The sequence below is a fragment of the Artemia franciscana genome, chromosome 12, assembly GCF_032884065.1.
Source record: "Artemia franciscana chromosome 12, ASM3288406v1, whole genome shotgun sequence".
NCBI classification, from domain to species: Eukaryota; Metazoa; Arthropoda; class Branchiopoda; order Anostraca; family Artemiidae; genus Artemia; species Artemia franciscana.
Window position 1 is genome coordinate 22278887 of NC_088874.1, and position 19170 is coordinate 22298056.

The 19170-nt window shown below is 36.0% G+C and overlaps 1 protein-coding gene across 4 annotated transcripts in view; it reads left to right on the plus strand.

Moving 5' to 3' along the window:
* LOC136033860 (metabotropic glycine receptor-like) overlaps positions 1-16677 on the plus strand; it is a 232924-nt gene extending 216247 nt beyond the window's left edge. For all 4 annotated transcript variants that reach the window (XM_065714828.1, XM_065714827.1, XM_065714829.1 and 1 more), the window contains 2 exons: positions 5442-5630; positions 14359-16677. In XM_065714828.1, the coding sequence (XP_065570900.1) occupies positions 5442-5630; positions 14359-14865 (696 nt within the window). In that variant the 3' untranslated portion in view covers positions 14866-16677. The remainder of the gene's footprint in view (positions 1-5441; positions 5631-14358) is intronic.
* Positions 16678-19170: the final 2493 nt, after the last annotated feature.

Here is a 19170-nt window from a genome sequence, read left to right on the forward strand (position 1 = left end):
CTAAATGATAGTTTCATATTTTCTTCCAAAGATTTGGTAAATTGTTAAGAAAAGACTTTCTGCTATACTAAACAGTAGATGGTTGTAGTATGGCTCGGAAAAATTTACAAAATTATTTTTACCAAAGATGGTAACAAATAAACGTAAACAAAAAGACTTTTCATCTTTACTAATAGCTAGTGTTCCTTTGTTGTTTTTAAGCTTTTGGGTACATAATAAAACGCCTGTTTGAATAAGAATAATGGGTGACATTACAATTAAAAGGAACAAAAATTATCCAATATATAAGGCGAGGTACAACCCTTCTCAAAGCCCTACATTTTATTGTAAATTGTTACTGCTTAAAGCAAATACAGCCAAATAAGCCTTTTTATTCTCATATTGCTGTAAAAGAAGTTAAGGTTCCGATTGTATCTTTTTTATTATGTTGTATTGTTTTGTCATATTTAATGTTTAAAGTCATCACTTTACACACACTCCTGTTGATTTCCTGAAGATGAAGAATATTTACAGTATATGACTAAGTTTGCTGGCACATCAATTCTTCCACGAAAATCTATCGTGTTGCTTTTCTTGACTAATGAAACCAGTAAGGAAAGTAAATCCGTACACAGTTTGGAAAGGGGGGGGGCTGTATTGACTCCGGGTTTTCCCTCTGTTTGTTTAGACTTTGGTCTTTAGGGTCACCACTTGAGGTTTTACTGATAACTTATCAATGTTGTACGAATAATTTTTCAGCTCATATAAATTAGAAGACAAAAAGCCTCTGTGACAACAAATAAAATAGCAAGGTGATTATCAGAAGCATACTGGAACTTGTGTTATATCTTGAGCTTCAAGACGCTGTTTGCTGTATAATTATATGGTGTTAGGCTTGCTGGGATTTACCATACCTACCAATTATGCATAGTGGGGTTTTTAGCTAAAACACGCATGACATCCTGATTCTTAATAAGTATTTTTGACCCAGCTAGCTTACTGTAGTCTACAGTGTTTGTATTACGAAAATAATAATTGTTGTATAAACTATTTGTCTTCTTCTACTCCTACTTCAAGTAAGGCTGTTGGAGCAAAGTTTCATGCAGAATAGATCACAGTTAAGACTTTACAGTACAAACAACGAATAAAACAAGAATTCGAATACCCCAGAATCATTGCACATTAAGACTCTTATAGGGCTATTTACTGAAAGAAGAGAAAATGGTTGTAATATCATTTGTTTTCAGTAAAGTACAAACGACAGAATAGGGAGAATTAGGGGAGGGGAAGGGGGCAGAAGCCAAACTCCTATTTGTCTTAATTTTTGTTCGTTTCAAGTTGGAATTGAACAGTCAATTTGTATTTTACTTGTTTAAAGATTTGTTTATTCATCTCTATCAATACCTGTTTTCTTCATGTTTGCTATGATCATTTATTTTAATTTCTGTTCGTTTTGGGGTTCACTTATTCTTCAATAGTAATTTCTGGTCTTTTCCAGTTTGAACCTTAGTATAGGAATTTATTTCTGCTGGTCTTAAGTTTAAGACGGCTGATTACTTTTTTTTGAAAACCTCTTTTTTCGAAAGTTCGTTTAATTAATTTCGGTTTATTTTTATTACAAAAGTTTTATTTTTAAATAATATAATGAATCTTTTCGGGTTTTTCATGTCTTCGGCTCAAGAATAAAAAAATGATTCTAATGTATTAATTTTAATTCATATCTATATTTATTTTAACATACCTCTTAACACTCCCTGAAAGTTTTAACTTAGTGCCATTAGCCGCTCCTAAGTTAATGCATATGCACATTGTATCTTTTGACTGAGCTCAACATCTTCCTCAAAATTCTCTGGAAGTTTCAACTTAGTGCTCCTAACTATTCCTGATTTGTTGCAAATTTCATTTTACAAGCTGGGTGTACGTAATATCTTTTTATTTAGTTCAACATCTCACTGAAAGTTTCAACTTAATAACCTTGCCTATTCCTGAATTATTGCAGAAATGTCATTTTGACAACCAGAATGCACATGGCGTCCTTTGACATTTCCTGAAATTTTCAACTTACTAATCTTAGCTGTTCCTGAGATATTGTAGCAATGTGCAATAACAACTGGGATGCATATAATGTCTTTAAGTTCAACATCCAACTCAACATTCTCTGAATATTTCAAATTGATACCATACCCTAACTCTTTTTGAAATTTTGAAGCTGTACCGTTTGAACAACCTAGAAATATAAAGCGTCATTTGATTTGATTTAACATCCCCTTAGCGTCCTATGAATGTCTAAACTTAATACACATAGCCACTAGTGGGATCAGTAGACACGCTCAGATACATCGTTTTGACAATTTGGATGCACCTGGTATGCTTTGATTTAGTCTAAAATCCCCCTCGGTTTTGAAAAAAATTTACGATATGCTAACATTTGCCATTTGTGAGATGTTGTAGATAAGCCTTTCTTACAACCTGGATGCGCTTTGCAATTTTGACAAACAGGATGCAATTAAACTTTTGATTTAGTTTAACAGTGTTACTTCTAATAGTAGAAGTTGCAGTAGTGTTTAGAGACGCAATCGCAGCATCAGTAATATTACAAGGTTAGTAACAGTCACAGTTGTAAGCAGTATCCGTTGCTGTCATGAGTTGTCACACTCTTAGTCGCAAGTAATCGCACTTGCAGTTGCAAGTAGGTACTGTCGCAAGTAGCCACAGTACCAGTTGAGTTACATTCATACTCGTAATCGCAAGCAGTTACAGTCTCACTCAGAGGTTGTCGCAATCACAAGTAGTCTTAGTCGCAATTGTTAGCAGGATTAAGTAGTCACAGTTGTAAGTAGTCACAGTTGTAAGTAGTCACAGTCATCACTTGTCAGAGTTGTAAATAGTCGCAATTGAGGCAGTCGCAATCGCAACTAGTCATGGTTTCAATCACGAATAGCCTTAGCCTAAATGACAAGTACTTGCATTAGCAGATCCGCATTGTCCCCGGAGCATAGTTATTAGGCATTTTGACTATTTTTGGCAATTTTTTTTTTCAAAATTTTGATCAGTGTTGGAGAGGAGGCATCTAAATAGGGTATGTAGGAGGAGTTTAATGCACCCTGATCACTTTCCAGCGTCTCCCTGAACCTCCCCTGAAAGTTTTATTTTAATATCCTAAGTCATCCCTGAGATACCACTGATGCACTCTTTTGAGAACCAGTTTGCAAATAGTGTTTCATTTGTCATGCCCCTCAGCATTTCCAAAAATTTCTCGTTAATACTTTTAGCCTTTCCGAGAATCAAACAGTCCCTCTTTACCTAATAGTAAATCCTGCATTTAAAAAGGGCCGATTGCATAATTTACAATCCTTTCCGTGGGGCTGTGGGGAGATTGCATCCCCAAAGGCATAGTTACTAGACTTCTTGAATATTTTGGATAAATCACTTTCTCAGAATTTTAATTAGAGTTGAGGAGGAGGGGCACCTGAAAATGACAAGGGAGCCTGGCTGCTCTCTTATTACTCTTCAACATCTCCCGTAGCATACCTTGAAAGTTTCAGTCAATATCCTCGGCTTACCTTTTGATAACCAGCATGAGCAGAATGTGTCTTGATTGTGTTTTGTATCCCTCTCAAAAGCTGCGGGGGGGGAGGTAAATTCATCCCTATGGGCATAGTTATTTGATCTTAGGATTATTTTTAACCAGATGACTATTTCAAAATTTTGATTTAAGGCTGAGGGTGGCTGAAAGGGAGAGGAGAAATAGTAGCCCTCCAAATACTTCAACATCTTCTTCAACACGTCCTGAAAGTTCAACCTTCACTCCCTCAGCCGTTCTAAGGATAGAACAGGTCTTCCTTTTTGATAATCTGGATGCACATAGTGCCTTTTGATTTAGTTTAACATACCCCTTAAAATTCACAGAAGTCTCACGGTAATATCCCTAGCCTTCTTGAATGCACACAGGATCAAATATTTCCCCTTTTCTTGCTTATAAGTCCTGGCTTTAGACAATGGGCAAATTGCATAATTTACATTCTTTGCATCAGGGATATGGGAGCATGCCCTGTTGGTGTAGCTATAGACTTTATGACTAGCTTGAGTAAAATGGTAATTTCAAAATTTAAATCAGTGTTGAGCAGAGAGGTCACCTAAAAGGGTAAGAAGGGGTAGGGGCTGGTTGCCCTCCAACATCCAAACGGTACCTGGAAAGTTTCAACTTGTTATCATCAGCAACCCCTTAGATTTGCTGGTATTCCCTTCTGACAACCAGCAGGCACAATGTGTTTCGATTGTGTTCGACATCCCTCGCAACGTTTTCTTAAAGTTTCAAATTAATATCATATGCCTCTTTGGCGACCCAGGGTCAAACATGCCCTATTTTTCCTATTAAATGTCTTATTTATTAACATTTGGGCAATTCTTATAACTTACTGTTTTCGCCTCGGGGCTTTGATGGTAGTGTTGACCCTGGAAGCATAGTTAATTGACATTTGGACGATTTTGAACAAAATAGCTATTTAAAAATTTTGATCGGATTCATTTGGGAAAACAAAAGCGCGGGAGGGGGCTTGTTTTTCTTCTATCATTTTTGACTCTAAAGCAGGGTTGTAGAACTATCGGTTTTCAATCGAATGAGCCTCCGTTGAATTTTTAGGAGCTCCCTTTAAATATGAAGTGCCTCTGGAAAAAAATCAATATTAAATAATGCATAAATAATAATTCATTAAGGCCTTATGGCTCTTTAATTTAGGTAACAATAAAGCGTTGCCTTTGTTCTAACCATAATTTCTGTTCATTCGTCGTCAATCATAACAAACGGTATTTATATATGGAGTTAAATTAGCTTAAGTTAATTAAAAAGGAACTTGTTCCAGTATTGAGCTCTGATTTTTACATTTAAATGTCATCCATATTGGATAGATAAGGAAGTATCGCTCAGGTGAACAAGTAGAGCTTTAAACAAAACACATGACACAAGAATAAGATTTAAAATTTCAGAATAATTCCTAAAACAAAAACAAAACAAACGGGACGTGACAGTATATATTCTTTTCCTTTCCCTCCTTCCTTTGTTAAGTTTTGGTGCAAACAAAGCAAGATTTGCTAGGAATTCAAATTAATATTAGACAAATAACATATTCCTTCTCTACTACTTATATCTTCCTTTGAGATTTCACTAAATTTGCTTAGAACGGTCAAAACAAAGAAAAGGGATACATTTCCAAAGCAAAAATGAGATAAAATATGCAAGAAATAGAAGCCGAAACAAAATGTAATGTTTGGTGATTTTTACTAATTGTAATTATTTACAAACGAAAATACGACACTCCAAACGTATTGAGTCGGCTACAAAGGAAAAGACGTTTCAGAGTAAATTTGATCAGAATAGACGCTTTGACTCAAAACAGAGGGTATTCAAGTGCCTACTGCAGGATTATTCAAAAGCTATATATTTATTTCCCTTTCTTTTTCAGTTTTATATGGTATGGAAAGGCCATGGAAGGAGTTCTGATCATCTGAATTCAAAAGCAGTTGGTGCTAAGTTTCTATCAAAGCTCAGCGGAGGAAAAGGCTCGAGGCAACCATCAGCCCCATCTTTTTATACCCCATCGTCTATTCAGCCTTCAAGCATTAAGGCTGATAATGAAGAAATGGATGCCATGGTAGGTTGAAAGCTCATTATTTAAAACAAAGCAAAAAACAGATTTTTCCACCGAAATTACTGAGAGATATTAAAATTTAAAGTGAACACATTTTAACTCATACAGAAAATTAAAATGTCTTAATTACCGGTTTCTGTCTTAATTGGAGCTCCTTTGGTCTTGAAATTTGACCGAGTTATTTACATAACCTGAAATTTTATAGCAGATCACCGAAAAATAAATTCAATTATCGATCAAGAATCGACCAAGAATCGATACAACCACTTTTTATCCTAAATTTATTCTTTTTATTTAGATTCACATGGTTTTTCTTAATAACTCTCCGTGATGGTTTTAGCTTGACCTCTCCCATTCATTTCTAAGCTATTAGAGATACGTGATTTTGATGACCTTGTTGAATATTTGATTTACTTCACTACTTTAGCATAAATAGATTCAAATTTCCACTGGGGCTAATAGCCCCAAAACTTTTAGATGGCTTAGAAACACCACCTGAATGTTTCACCTCAATCTATACCTGTCTTTCCCGATATAATTTAGTTTTGTTATTTTGGTGACTTGAATCTCTCCCGAGTGAAGGCTCAAGATCTATTTGTCCCCCCCAGCTCTTCAAAAATTTTAGTTTGACCTCCTAAAACTGTTCCTGGGATGATGCAAATACGAAATTTTGACAATAATCTGCCCAAAATGAATTTTCATGGACGGCTTCCCCCTCCTTTCCAAAATTCGAAGGAAGTTTTAATGGGATCCCCAAGTGTCATTCCGACAATATAGCATCCTGGTAACACAGGATGCATTTTGATTTAACTTGCTATTTAACCGAAAATAGAGTGTAGGCTATTTAGGGGATTATATTGTGAAAACGTTTAAATGGATCAGGATGAAACATTTTATTCCTCTCCAGGCTCTACACAGTCTGCCCAAGCCAAAACTTTAGATCCACTTGGCCCTCTAACAACACAAGGAAGGTCAAAATGACCTTCTTTTTTAACTCAGGTATGGTAGTCGTTTCCAGAGTACACTCTTGGGGAACTCTTGTGATCTTGGATTTGCAAACAATCCCTAAGACCTCCTAGACGACCAAACAGCCAAGACTAGGGCTGTGTCCCGGTGAGAAAAAATCTCTAGATTTTAGTGAATTTTTGGTTTATTTAGTGATTTTCTTCAGTAATCTAGTAATTTATGTGCTGATTTAGTGATTTGTTTGTTTAGACAATATAAAAAATCACTAGAAATAGTGACAAATCTCTAGGGGTGGTAACCCTATCCAAGACCAAACATAGCCATCATTTTTACAAAAATTTATGTGTGAATAATGGGTAACTTACATACTTTAATGTCATTGCCCTTTGGGTTGTTGGGTTAATTTCTGTTCCAGAGATATACTTGTCAGACCTTTCAATATATTGAACAAGGATAATCTCAAAATAATGTCCCCACATCGCGGGGGTAGTGGGAGGGTGATAGAAAGGGCGTGGGGATTTCATTAGTAGCTCTAAAATTGCTTTTGATCCTAGAAAAGGGTACTAGTTACTTTTATTTTTCAGTTGAACGAACCCTTCCCCAATTTCAATGACCACTCCTTCCAGAAGAAGTTCCGAGGGTGAAAAGTACCGTTGCCTTTATTTGGCCCTTTGTCAAGCGCTGTTTGAGGAGACTCAGTTTTTATTTTATTTTTCCGTCGACACTGAAGTCCCCTCAGCCCCAAAAATTAAGGAAACAAGTTTCAAGCCAATTGGAAAGTTTTTTGGTCCTTTTTGGGCCCCATTTTTAGGGATACTGCAACCCATGATGTTTTTTTGTAAATTAAGTTCCTCTTGGCTTAAATATTTGCGGCTGTAAGTTTCAAAATCATACCGGTCAAAAAGCTTGTTTCCCCAACTCTGGGGCTTCCCCCCCTCGACAAACAATTTGTCCTTTTGACCATGAGAACGATCTTCTCAGGTATCGAGGTAATCGCACACCCAATATTCATCAGCCCCCCTCCTTTTTATTACAATTCTTACGTGTAAACAATTTACAGATCTTACCCCAGAGGCTCCGGAGTTCGCTTCATTCTAGAAGTCATATCTTCTTGGACCTTTCAACCATTTGAGCAAATAATTTCAAAATTGTTACCATATGTCTTAAAGGTCTACGGAGGGGAGGGGTGGATTTAAAAAAGGGGATGCGAGAGACGATGATTTCCCTGCAGTCACTTTTGATTCTTGCAAAGGGGGCTAGAATTTTAACTCACAATCTATCGTGTCCTCCCCCCAAAGTTTATACAACCATTCCCTCTAATTACAGCTGATAGAGGAAAAAAAAAAACAGTGAACTTACAGCGCTAGAACGCTGGCTCTGATCCACTAGTTTTGCTTGTTCTCTCCAGTGCTAGTTCTCTCCTAGCTCTGCTTTTCTGATCCACTGGATTGTCTAGAGATTTAAGCGTTTCTTCTATAAACATTTACTTTCTGTTTAAAAAGCTCAGCTATCTTTTTGTATCCAGTCTTTTATCCTCATAAAAGAAGTATGAAAGTTGATGGTACTTGAACATTCTCCTTGACAGCAGCTGAAGTCAGCAATGTGTTTAAGGCAATAACTAAAGTGGAACGCTTTTCTCTTTAAGCTGTTAACTCTTTTGTTTATCCATTATTCTAGACGGAAAGATGAATGGTGTTTTATATTAAAAACCGCCACTTTTTCGACTCCCAACAGCGTTAATGAAAGTAGGTCTTAGGTAAAGAACAATATGCAAAGGAAAATGTCTACACCCTAAGAAACTAATATGAGGGAAAGCACCAAACGAGGCTTTTTATCTAAAAGCTTTTAAGTCATTTTAGTTGGAAAATCCAAAAATCATTACAGGAAAGTAAATAATGGCTAGTACTGCGTTTCCTTTTCTCTAGAGACATCATGTAAGTGGTTGAAAGCGGCGTTTATGAGGTGCGATTCTTCTATATCTGGTTACAATAGGCTCTGGCTTTTTCTTTAATGAGTTAAAAATAATGGAACAAAAATGAAAATATAATTTTCGAAGAATCTCAGCCTTTTTATGGTATAGAACGGTAATTAAACAGCGAAACTCGTCAACAGAACCCAAAATAAAAAACAGAATATTTGTTCTATTGACAATATTGAAATCGAAAAACTATGGTGTATTTTAGCTTTATTTATTTAACTGTCTTGCCGATAGTTGCGATAGTCTTTTGTTTACTATCAGACTCTAGTCTTATTTCACAGTGATAAGAAAAATTACTTTCTTTGCTTATAAATAGGATCTGGATTCATAGACAGAGGCAAAAATGGAGAAGTAGGGTAGGGGGTAATTGTCTCCCCTAGACTAAAAATATATTTTTGTATTTTTATTAAAAAAAAAAGATCAAAAAAAGATCCTCAGCCAACCCATACATTTTCGTGAATGGATACACCTGATCATAAAAACAGTTATTTATTTATTTGATCACTTTGATATATAACTATCAGAGAACTTGACAAAAATATATTATTTTGTGATGGTATTATTGGTAAGTAACACAAATAGTATGAAATTATTAATTTTGAGGATGGTATAAAATAAAATAGTTTTTCAGCAAAAAGTACAGTGTATTTATGTCACCAATGTAAACGTTTTAAATGCCATAAAGAAATTGTTCAAATAGCTAATGAAAAAGACACGACAGTAATACTAAATACTACCACTGCTACAGCTGCCACTAACAAATCTCTGCCACATTAAGCCACCTGGGATCAAAACAGCTCTACACACAACTCATCCATCCCTATATATTCAAAGCTTTTAACTTTACCCCTTCCAAAGAAATTTGATTTCCCTTAAGTTATTTCCTTTGAAGAACCCTTCCGATACCATTTGGGTATGACCTGATTTTCGGTTGCACATAGATCGATGGCTGAAAAGGATGATCTTTTGCAATATGTCACTCTTCATCCGCAACATATGCCCTAGCCATATCAATCCATCTCCATTTATAGCCCTAGAAAGTGGGATTGAAGATCATTTCGTGTACAGCTTGCTGTTTGAACAAGAGCTAAGAGCTCATATGGCACTTGTGACGAGGCCGGAAGAGCCAAGAGCTCATATGGTATGCACTCTAGCAAAATTCTAAGAATCAATAGACTGATTTAAAAGGAAAATCAGAGGCTTAATGCCGGTCGGGATTAAAAAAAAAAGAGCTCTGAGTCATGAGGTCCTCTCTAAATATCAAAATTCATCAAGATCCGATCACCCACTCGTACGTTACAAATACCTCATTTTTCTAATTTTTTCTCTCCCTTCAGCCCCCTCCCCCCGCAGATGGTCGAATAAGGAAAAACGACTTTATCAAGTCAATTTGTGCAGCTCCCTGACACGCCTACCAATTTTCATCGTCCTAGCACGTCCAGAAGCACCAAACTCGCCAAAGCACTGAACCCCACACCCTAACTCCCACAAAGAGAGCGGATCCTGAACAGTTACGTCAATAACGTATCTACGATATTTACTTATTCTACCAACCAAGTTTCTTCCCGATTTCTCCACTCTAAGCGTTTTCCAAGATTTCCGGTTTCCCACTCCAACTCCCCCCAGTGTTAACAGATCTGGTCTGGATTTGAAATAGGAGCTCTGAGACATGAGTTCCTTCTAAATATCAAACTTCATTCAGATCTGGTCACCTGTTCTTAAGTTAAAAATACCCAATTTTTCTAATTTTTCCAAATTAACACCCCCCAGCTCCCCCAAAGAGAACGAATCCGTTCCAATCATGTCAATCACGTATCTATAACTTGTGCTTATTCTTCCCATTAAGTTTCATCCCGATCTCTCCACTCTAAGAGCTTTTCAAGATTTCCGGTTTCCAAGATTTCTGTTTCCCCTCCAGCTCCCTATGTCTCCGGATCCAATTCGAATTGAAAATGGAGCATCTGAGACATAAGATCCTCCTATATGTCAAGTTTCATTAAGACCCGATCACCCATTCGTAAGATAAAGATTACCTCAATTTTCACGTTTCCCAAGAATTCCATTTTCCCCCTCAAACTACACCAAATGTCACCGGATCTGGTCGGGATGTAAAATGAGAGCTCTAAAGCACAAAATCTCTCTAAAAAATCAAATTGCAGTAAGATGTAATCACCCGTTCGTAAGTTACAAATACCTCATTTTTCCAATTTTTTCGAACTACTCCCCCCTCCAACTCCACCAAAGAGAACGGATCCAGGCTGGTTATATCAGTCACGTATCTTGGACTTGTGCTTATTCTTCCCACCAAGTTTCATCTTGATCTCTCCGCTTTAAGTGTTTTCCAAGATTTCCGGTTCTCCCCCAATTCCCCCCCCCCAATTACGCTGGATCTGGTTGAGAATTAAAATAATAGATCTGAGTTACGAGGTCCTTCTAAATGTGAAATTTTATTAAGATCCGAAAACTCCTTCGTAAGTTAAATATACCTAATTTTTTCTAAGTTTTCAGAATTAACCCCCCCCCCTCCCCAAACTCCCTCAAATACAGTGGATCCGTTGGCTATGTATCTAGAACTTCTGATTATTTTTTCCCAATAAGTTTCATCCCGATCCCTCCACTCTAAGCGTTTTCCAAGATTTTATCCCCCCAACTTCCCCCAATGTCAAAGCTATGCCTCGGGGGCATATAAGGTTATTATGTAAGGGGTGGTCGCATAAAGTTCGGATATAACTCATTTGATTGGAAATCCAGTTACCTTTTTAAGAGTCACAAGTGATCGGAGGGCATCTATCTTGCACCTACACCCTCTTTTCCTTGAGTGTATCAGATGGATATGAGATGGCCATTTTCTTTGAAATAGTCCAATGATCAAATAAAAAACTTCAGGTTTAACATACCCCTCCCCCATAGAGTGGGCGAACTAAGGGTTGTAACTTATGCCCCGAGGAAATATAAGGTTTTATGGAAGAGGTGATCACATAAACTTCATAGGGGACTCGAGTGATTAGAAATTCAAAGTTATAATTCTCTTTTTAAGAATCAAAGGTGATCCGATGGCAACTAGCCCCCCCCCCCACCGGCCCTCTTTTCCCCAAATGCGTCCGATCGAATTATTTTGTAGCCATTTGGTCCAAAAATTGACCAAGAACCATATAACAAAACACTAGGGACAACACAGCCCCCCCTCCCCAGAACCTGGGATCATATGTTATAAGTTATGCCCATGGGCATATAAGTTTTTATGGAAGGGATGGTAGTATAAACATTAGACAGGGCATATTGGATTGCTATATCAGAATTTCTAGGGCCCTTTTTAAGAGTCAAAAGTGATCAGAGGGCAACTAACCCTCCCCCGAGCCCTTTTCCCCAAATTCATCAAAATTTGAGATAGCTATTTTGTTTAAAATAGTTTAAAGATAAAGTAACTAAAACTTCGGGTTTGACACAGCCCCCCAGAGCTAGTGGGAGAGTATTGTAAGTTATGCATCGGGGCATATATGGTTTTTATGCAAGAGGTGGTCGTGTAAACTTCAGAGGTGGCTTATTTGACTGGAAATTGAAATTTCCAGTTACGTTTATAAGAGATAGAAGTGAAAGGAGGGCATCTAACCCCGACCCCCTTGAAGCACACCCTCTGTAGCCCAAACGCATTCAATCAAAATTTTGAGATAGCCATTTTTTTGAATCGTCCAACAATAAGATAACAAAACCTTAAGAGTCAACATGCCCCCCCTCGTATCCGGGAGAAGGGTTGTAAATTATTCCGGGAGACGAATAAGTTTTTCTTATGGAAGAGTTGAACTTCAGAGGGGACTTCGATGACTAGAAATTTAAAGGTCTAGTTTCTTTTTTGAGAATCAAAAGCAATCTAATGTCAACTAGTCCCCTCCCACCAACCGTCTTTTCCCTAAATGCGTCCGATCAAATTTTGGAGATTTTCATTTTGCCCAAAATAGACCAAAGATCATATAATACAAAATCTGGGGTTTACATAGCCCCTCAGAACCCAGGGGCAAGTATTGTAAATTATACCCCTGGGGCGTGTAAGGTTTTTATGGAAGGGATGATCGTATAACTTTGTCGGGGGCTTATTCTATTTGAAATTGAAAGTTTAGTTCCCTTTTTAAGAGTCAAAGAGGACCAGAAGGCACGTTCTCCTGCCATCTGTACCCCAAGTCGATCCGATCAATTTTCTGAGATATCCATTTTGTTAAAATAAGTCGAAAGATTGGATAACAAAAACTAAAGGATCAAAGTAACCCCCCAGAGCCCTGGAGCCACTGTTGTATGTTATATGCAAAGGCCATATAAGGTTCTTATGTGAGGGTTTTGAAAATAGTTTAAAGATTAGATAAACCAAACTCAAAATACTTATAAACAATATTTTATTCTAAAACTTAAGCGAGCTGACCCCTGGGCTTCTCTGCATGCCCCCCACAAAAAAACAACGTCTTAACGATATTTTATTCCAGAAATTATGAAAACTCACCCCTGGCCCTCAGTAGCCCGACACCCCCCCCCCCCAAAAAAAAAAATATAAAACAAACACCTTATTAACAACATTTTAATTCAAAACTTATGGGAGCTGACCCCTGTCCTTCATGGCCCAATACCTCTTCCTTCCTACGAAAATTTATTAATGGTAAATCATGAGAACTTACCACGGGCCATCCCTCCATGGCCCGACCCTCCCCCCAAAAAAAGTTATTAACGACAGTTTATTCCAAAATCATGGAAGCTGACCCCTGGACCTCCCTCCAACCCCCCTAAACCCAAAAAACTTGTTAAACACATTATATTCCAAAAAACATAAGAATTCAGTTGAATTTTATTAGCTCTTTCCAAAACTGTTCAAGACACCTATATTCTTCACTACAAACAAGAGTATGACTACTGTCCGTTTCCCTAACGGTAAAAACATAAGGCCTACTGCTTAGTTGGTGCTTTACTAAAATGAATTATATTACTGATATTTTCTTTTGTAGTTATTACAACATTGACAATAAAAAGAAAGTTAGTACAATAGAATAAAACCAGTAGGCCCACTAGGCCCTGCGGCTTTCGCTATACCCGAAGTTTTGGGGATTTTCTCAAAAATCTTGCAAAAACGGAGGGGGAAAAAAGCTTGGGCCTAGAAGCGTAAAAACTTTAAATTTGGCCCTGGGCGAAACAAAATCTTGAGCTGGTGAGCTTTCAGCAATTAATATCATTATATATTAAACGTTCAGTTTAATTTATTAGTTCTTGCCCAAACTGTTAATTTTATTTTGGAATAAAAAACTATTTCGAAAAAGGGAATTGTGAAAAAATTTAAAATTTTCGCAATCAAAAACGAAGAGAAATTATTAAAAAAAAAGTTTCCGAAAAGGAAGTTTTCTAATGAAAAGTAAGGGCCATATTAAACGACTAATTTCATTTATTATCCTTAGAGAACGAGACAAACACTTGTAGTTTCAATTAATGGATGTTTTACAGGATGGGGATTGTTTTTCTAAGTGTAGGGGGGGGGGAAGGAAATGTCATCCTTCAATTTTTCAACGAAATTAGCAAAATGAAATTTCCCCATGAATTTGCCCTCAAATTTATTGGCCGGGGGACAAAATATCTAGGGGGTAAGTCCCCCTACCCTCCCCTCCTATTAATACCACTGACAAACACGTAATTTTTACTTTTTGAAGAAGTTTTGATTTAATACTAGGGGTCCAAAATGATTACTTTGGGGCACTTTAGAAACAAAAATAATAAAAAATAAAAATGTGCACTGCATTTATAAAATTTTCTTTTCAGGGTGAGTTCCGTCACCTATGTGAACGTTTGGAACGTCTCAAAGAGCGTCTTCAAAAAGAAAATGAAAAAGACACAATTGGAATAGTAGATATTATGCTAAGTATGACGCAAAAGAATACAACTTCAAGTAACCCCACTTTGTACCAGTCTAAAGACCGAGGTCCAAGACCGTCTGAAGGAACCTTAGCACTACTGCGAGGTGGCTTCCAAATTAATTCAGTGATTTCCCGCATTGGAGATGTACTAAATGAAAATAAACTAGAGCCTAACGGAAAAACTTCACCGATTTTAGAAGTGACTAAGAAAAATTTATCCGCAAATTGTAACGACCTCTCGCCTGATTCAGGAGCTTCTGATTCTCTAGTGTGTCATAATAGTAATTCTCCAAATAGTAGTCCAGTTTATGAGCAAAATGCAATGACACTTCTAAGTGACGATAACGCTGGGAAAAGAGAAAGTGGGAAAACAAACTGTATTCAATCCCTCATTGAAGAAGAAACCTTGTAACGCATTAAAGTATGATTTAATTGATGGCCCTGAGGGGGGGGTCTCATTTCTTTATTCTTTTTTTTTGCTCTTGTATCTGAGCTTACTCAACTTTGAAATAAGTTTCACCTGACGAAATATATGCTTTAGTGTTAAAGTTCCAAATAATAAATATTATGCAAATGGTATGCACTCTTTTACCCCCTCCCACCCCTTATAAAAATATATTTGCAACCATATTCATAATTTTAATTATGCATAAAACATTCTATCTCTATTTGTTTTATTAAGATTAATTTCGAAAAAAGAAAATAAAACACTTGCTAACCAACTTTTTTTATTGCCCTTTTCTTAAATGGCCCATTGTGATTTTTGTATTTTCATCTTTTTTTCCACGTAATATCTCTGATGAATCTCTACATTCTGTTTTCACTTTTATAAGTAATAACTAGGAAATAATACTTCTTCGGCAAATAACTCTTTACTACGGGCAACACTTGAGCTTTGTCTGTGATGTCTAGAGACTGGGGTAATGTTTCAAAATAAACATTACATAACAAGGACAAAACGAAATTTTTTAGGAAGTGACCAAGGGGAAATATATCGAAAAATTAGTATGCAAGCAAAGTAGTTTCCTCTATGTTGTCCCAGGTGATATAAAACCACGACGGGGAGTTTGCATTAGGAGTAATACTGGATTTGTTTTTAAGCCTAGTTTTCCGGGTTTATGCAGAGTGGATGCTCTCTGCCTAACCATGAATAAATGTTTTTACTAAATAGTCTAATAGACAAAGAATAAATGGAGATCTTATATATTCATGTAAACTTATTGGCTTGTTATCAACGCCCTAAAAAAAATATATCGCAATTAAGCCCATGTTCAAGTTTTATTAACGTTACAATGCACGAGTGAAGAAAATAACCCAAGTGCAAAAATAAGCTTAAATTGCTGTGGTAGTTTGTACTTATATAATATATTTGGGCTGTTTAGGAATCGTAAAAACGTAATAAAATATTATCCACGGAAGAAAATTCCATTTTAGGACATCCCTCTCATTTGTAATGACTGACCAAATGATTTTTAAAAAGGGTGTCTTATTTCCATTATTTTTCATAAAAGGAGTTGTTGAAATTTTATAATGTATTTTGAAATTTTATTAAACAAGACTTAATTTTATAAATTAAGTTGAATATTTTTAATTGTCTAACTTAAAAAGCCTAATTTTTGCAAGTTGTCAAAAATTATTTTATCAGACACGGCATAGAAATTGAACGCTCTAAGGTTTGGTAATATACAAACTTTCCATTGTTTGCACGAGTATACTAAATAAATATCATGTTGGAATAATTGTTTGAATAAATGACAATTTCCTTAAATTTTTCTTTTATCACTTTTAAGAAATAAAATAATTATTCTTTTTGACAAAGCTCCTTTTAATCACTAGACTGTTTTTGGATTGAAGTAGCCTCGCTGGGACGATTAAATTTGTTTGTCACAAGACTTGGCTACTTGTATGGAAGAGCCAAGGATAGCTATTTCTTCTTTTAGGCTGTAAATATGTAAGATTTAATATTAATATTAACATAGTGTTTCATCTAAAAACTTTAAGCATGACTTGTATAAAATTTTTATATTTGCAAATATTGCTTATCTTTAACCACAGTCAAAATTTTGAGAACTTGAGTGCGATTTTAGTTGTGCACTGTAAAAACAAAAAATATTATTTTTATGTTCATTGAATTCATTTTTTTTCTTTTTTCAGTGCATTACTTGATCTGAGCCCTTCGTACCCTTGTTCGTATCTCTATTACAATAAATTTTTAAAACAAAAATTTGTTTGCTTTATTTGTAGTAATTGGCAATACTATCATTCTTGAGAGCTAGAGAAAGAAAACAGAAAGTAGTATTTTTTTTTTCTTTTAACAACAGTAACGAAATGATCCTCATTTCCACTTTGCTGAAAATAATTTGTATTTCAATTAGTGTAGTTTTTATTTTTCGTGACATAAACAACAACAAAACAAAGGACTATTATCACAGGATAAACCTGAGTTTACAAATTAGAGTGGTACTATTTCCCTCCCTCAAAAAATCTGTAAAGGGGTTGAGTGTCATTTTATCTTTATCATAGGTAATATCAATTGTGACCGGTGAGTTTTATTAATCAAATCATTTAAAAAATCACCATAGTAATCAAGATGACTGTAAAGAACAAAGAAAACAGACTGATTGTTTTGACATTAATTTTTTGTAATCTCAGTAATTTTTTTATTTTTCAAACTTATTAGTTATCAAACAGGAAATGTTAAAATGCATTTAGTTTTCAATAAAGTACAAATGAAGTCTTGTTCATTTAGATGGTATAAGGGGCGGTAGCCCTACTGCTCTTTTTGATAGTTTTTGCTGGTTTTGAGCTTGATTGGATTAAAATTTTAATTTCTGTTCGTTTGAGATTCATTGATATACCTATAGCAATTTCTTTTACCTATATGCTAAACATAATTTGTTTTTTTCTAATTTCTTTGTGTTTTGGCTTTAATTTTTTCATTGATAGCAATTTATGTTTATTTTAAGACTGAATTACTATAAGACTTTATTCCTGCTCATCTTAGGTTCTATTATGGCTCTTTATTTTTCTTTGAAAAACTTAATTTTTAGAAAATGTTTTTTTAATTAATAACGTCAGAAAATATAAGTTTCTCACAACTGCCTTACAAATTAAGAACTTGGGTTGAGCCATGGATTGAAATCTGACGTCTTTTAGAGCTGAAAATAGACCATTGTGCACTTTTGGGTCCGACAGGCAACCAAAAACATAATAAAAACAAGAGCCAATAGCTCATATGGCACTTGTGACGAGGTCGGAGCCTAAAATTAGACTCGGTTCTAGAATTATCGATTTCATCTTCCTAGCACGTCAAGAAGCACCGAACTCGCCAAAGCACTAGAAATCCCTCCAACTACCCCAGAGAGATCGGATCCGGTCCGGTTATGTCAATCACGTGTCTTGAACCTGTGCATATTCTTTACTATCAAGTTTCATCCCGATCTCTCCACTCTAAGCGTTTTCCAAGATTTTCGATTGCCACCCCCCCCCTGTGTCCCCGGATTTGACCCGAATTGGAAATGGAAAATCTGAGACATGAAATCTTTCTATATATCAAGTTTCATTAAAATCCTATCACCCATTCGTAAGATAGACACACCTCAATTTTCACGAATTCCCCTCCCTAAGGCAATCCCCCCTCCCAGGTCGTTGAATCGAGGAAACGACTTTTATCAAGTCAATTTGCACACTCGACTTTAGACTAGCATTAAATAATTACCTTGCCCTTTTGGATTGGCAATATCGTCTTTACAGGTAGGAATTTTTTCATACACTTCAGTCGTCATAATTCTATCCTTATCTTTTGACACAGATTCTTTGTATTTTTTTTACTTCCATTTCTGCTCATCGAATTCATGGAAAACGTTTTAAGTACGTATTTAAATTGCGTCCCATGTCCTTTCAAAAGTTAAAGAGCTAAGTTCATGGATGTAAAATCATCAGTGACGGCTGCCGCAGTATAAGGATATATTCCCTTTACTATGTTGACTGCAGAGATGACTGGAACAGTCACATTCGCAGGATTTTGCTTCTTAAGGAATCTTAACTTACGTCAGCAATTGTATAAGCTTAGGGTATAAGCCTAGAGAAGGAAATATGTTAAGAAAACAATTCATAATGCGGAGAATAGCTGTAGCTAACAGATTTTGCATGGAGCCCTGCTACACTTAACCGCCAACCCCCCTCTCCCTGAAGTGCAAATATAGTCCGAATTAAATATTTCCAATGCATTCTGTCACCCTTCACTTGTTTTTCTGGTTCTTCTTCCTCACAGTTGATTCAGTTAACAGGTACAAGGGATGAAACAAGAGAGAAACATTGGGAGAATAGATGAGAAATATGTAATTTCAACTGTATATTTACACATTGGGGGGGGGGGTAAAATATAGTGGGACTCCATACGAAATCTGTTAGCTACAATTACTATACCTATTGTGAAGTATGAATTGTTTTATTAACATGTTTCCTTCTCTACAGCTCCTTCTCTAGGCATATACCTAGCTTAGTGAAGAGTTAACCACTTTTGATTTAAGGGTGATACAAGAATTGTAACTAATATTTATGTTTATCATGAAAGCAAAAGTTTATCGTATAAACAAGTTTTAGGGTATTTCAGAAAACTGCTTTGCAGGGCCATATCCAGGGTTTTTGTTCGTGGGGGGGGGAGGTTGTCACAAACACTTTCAAGTTTCATCCTGATCTCTCCACTCTAAGCGTT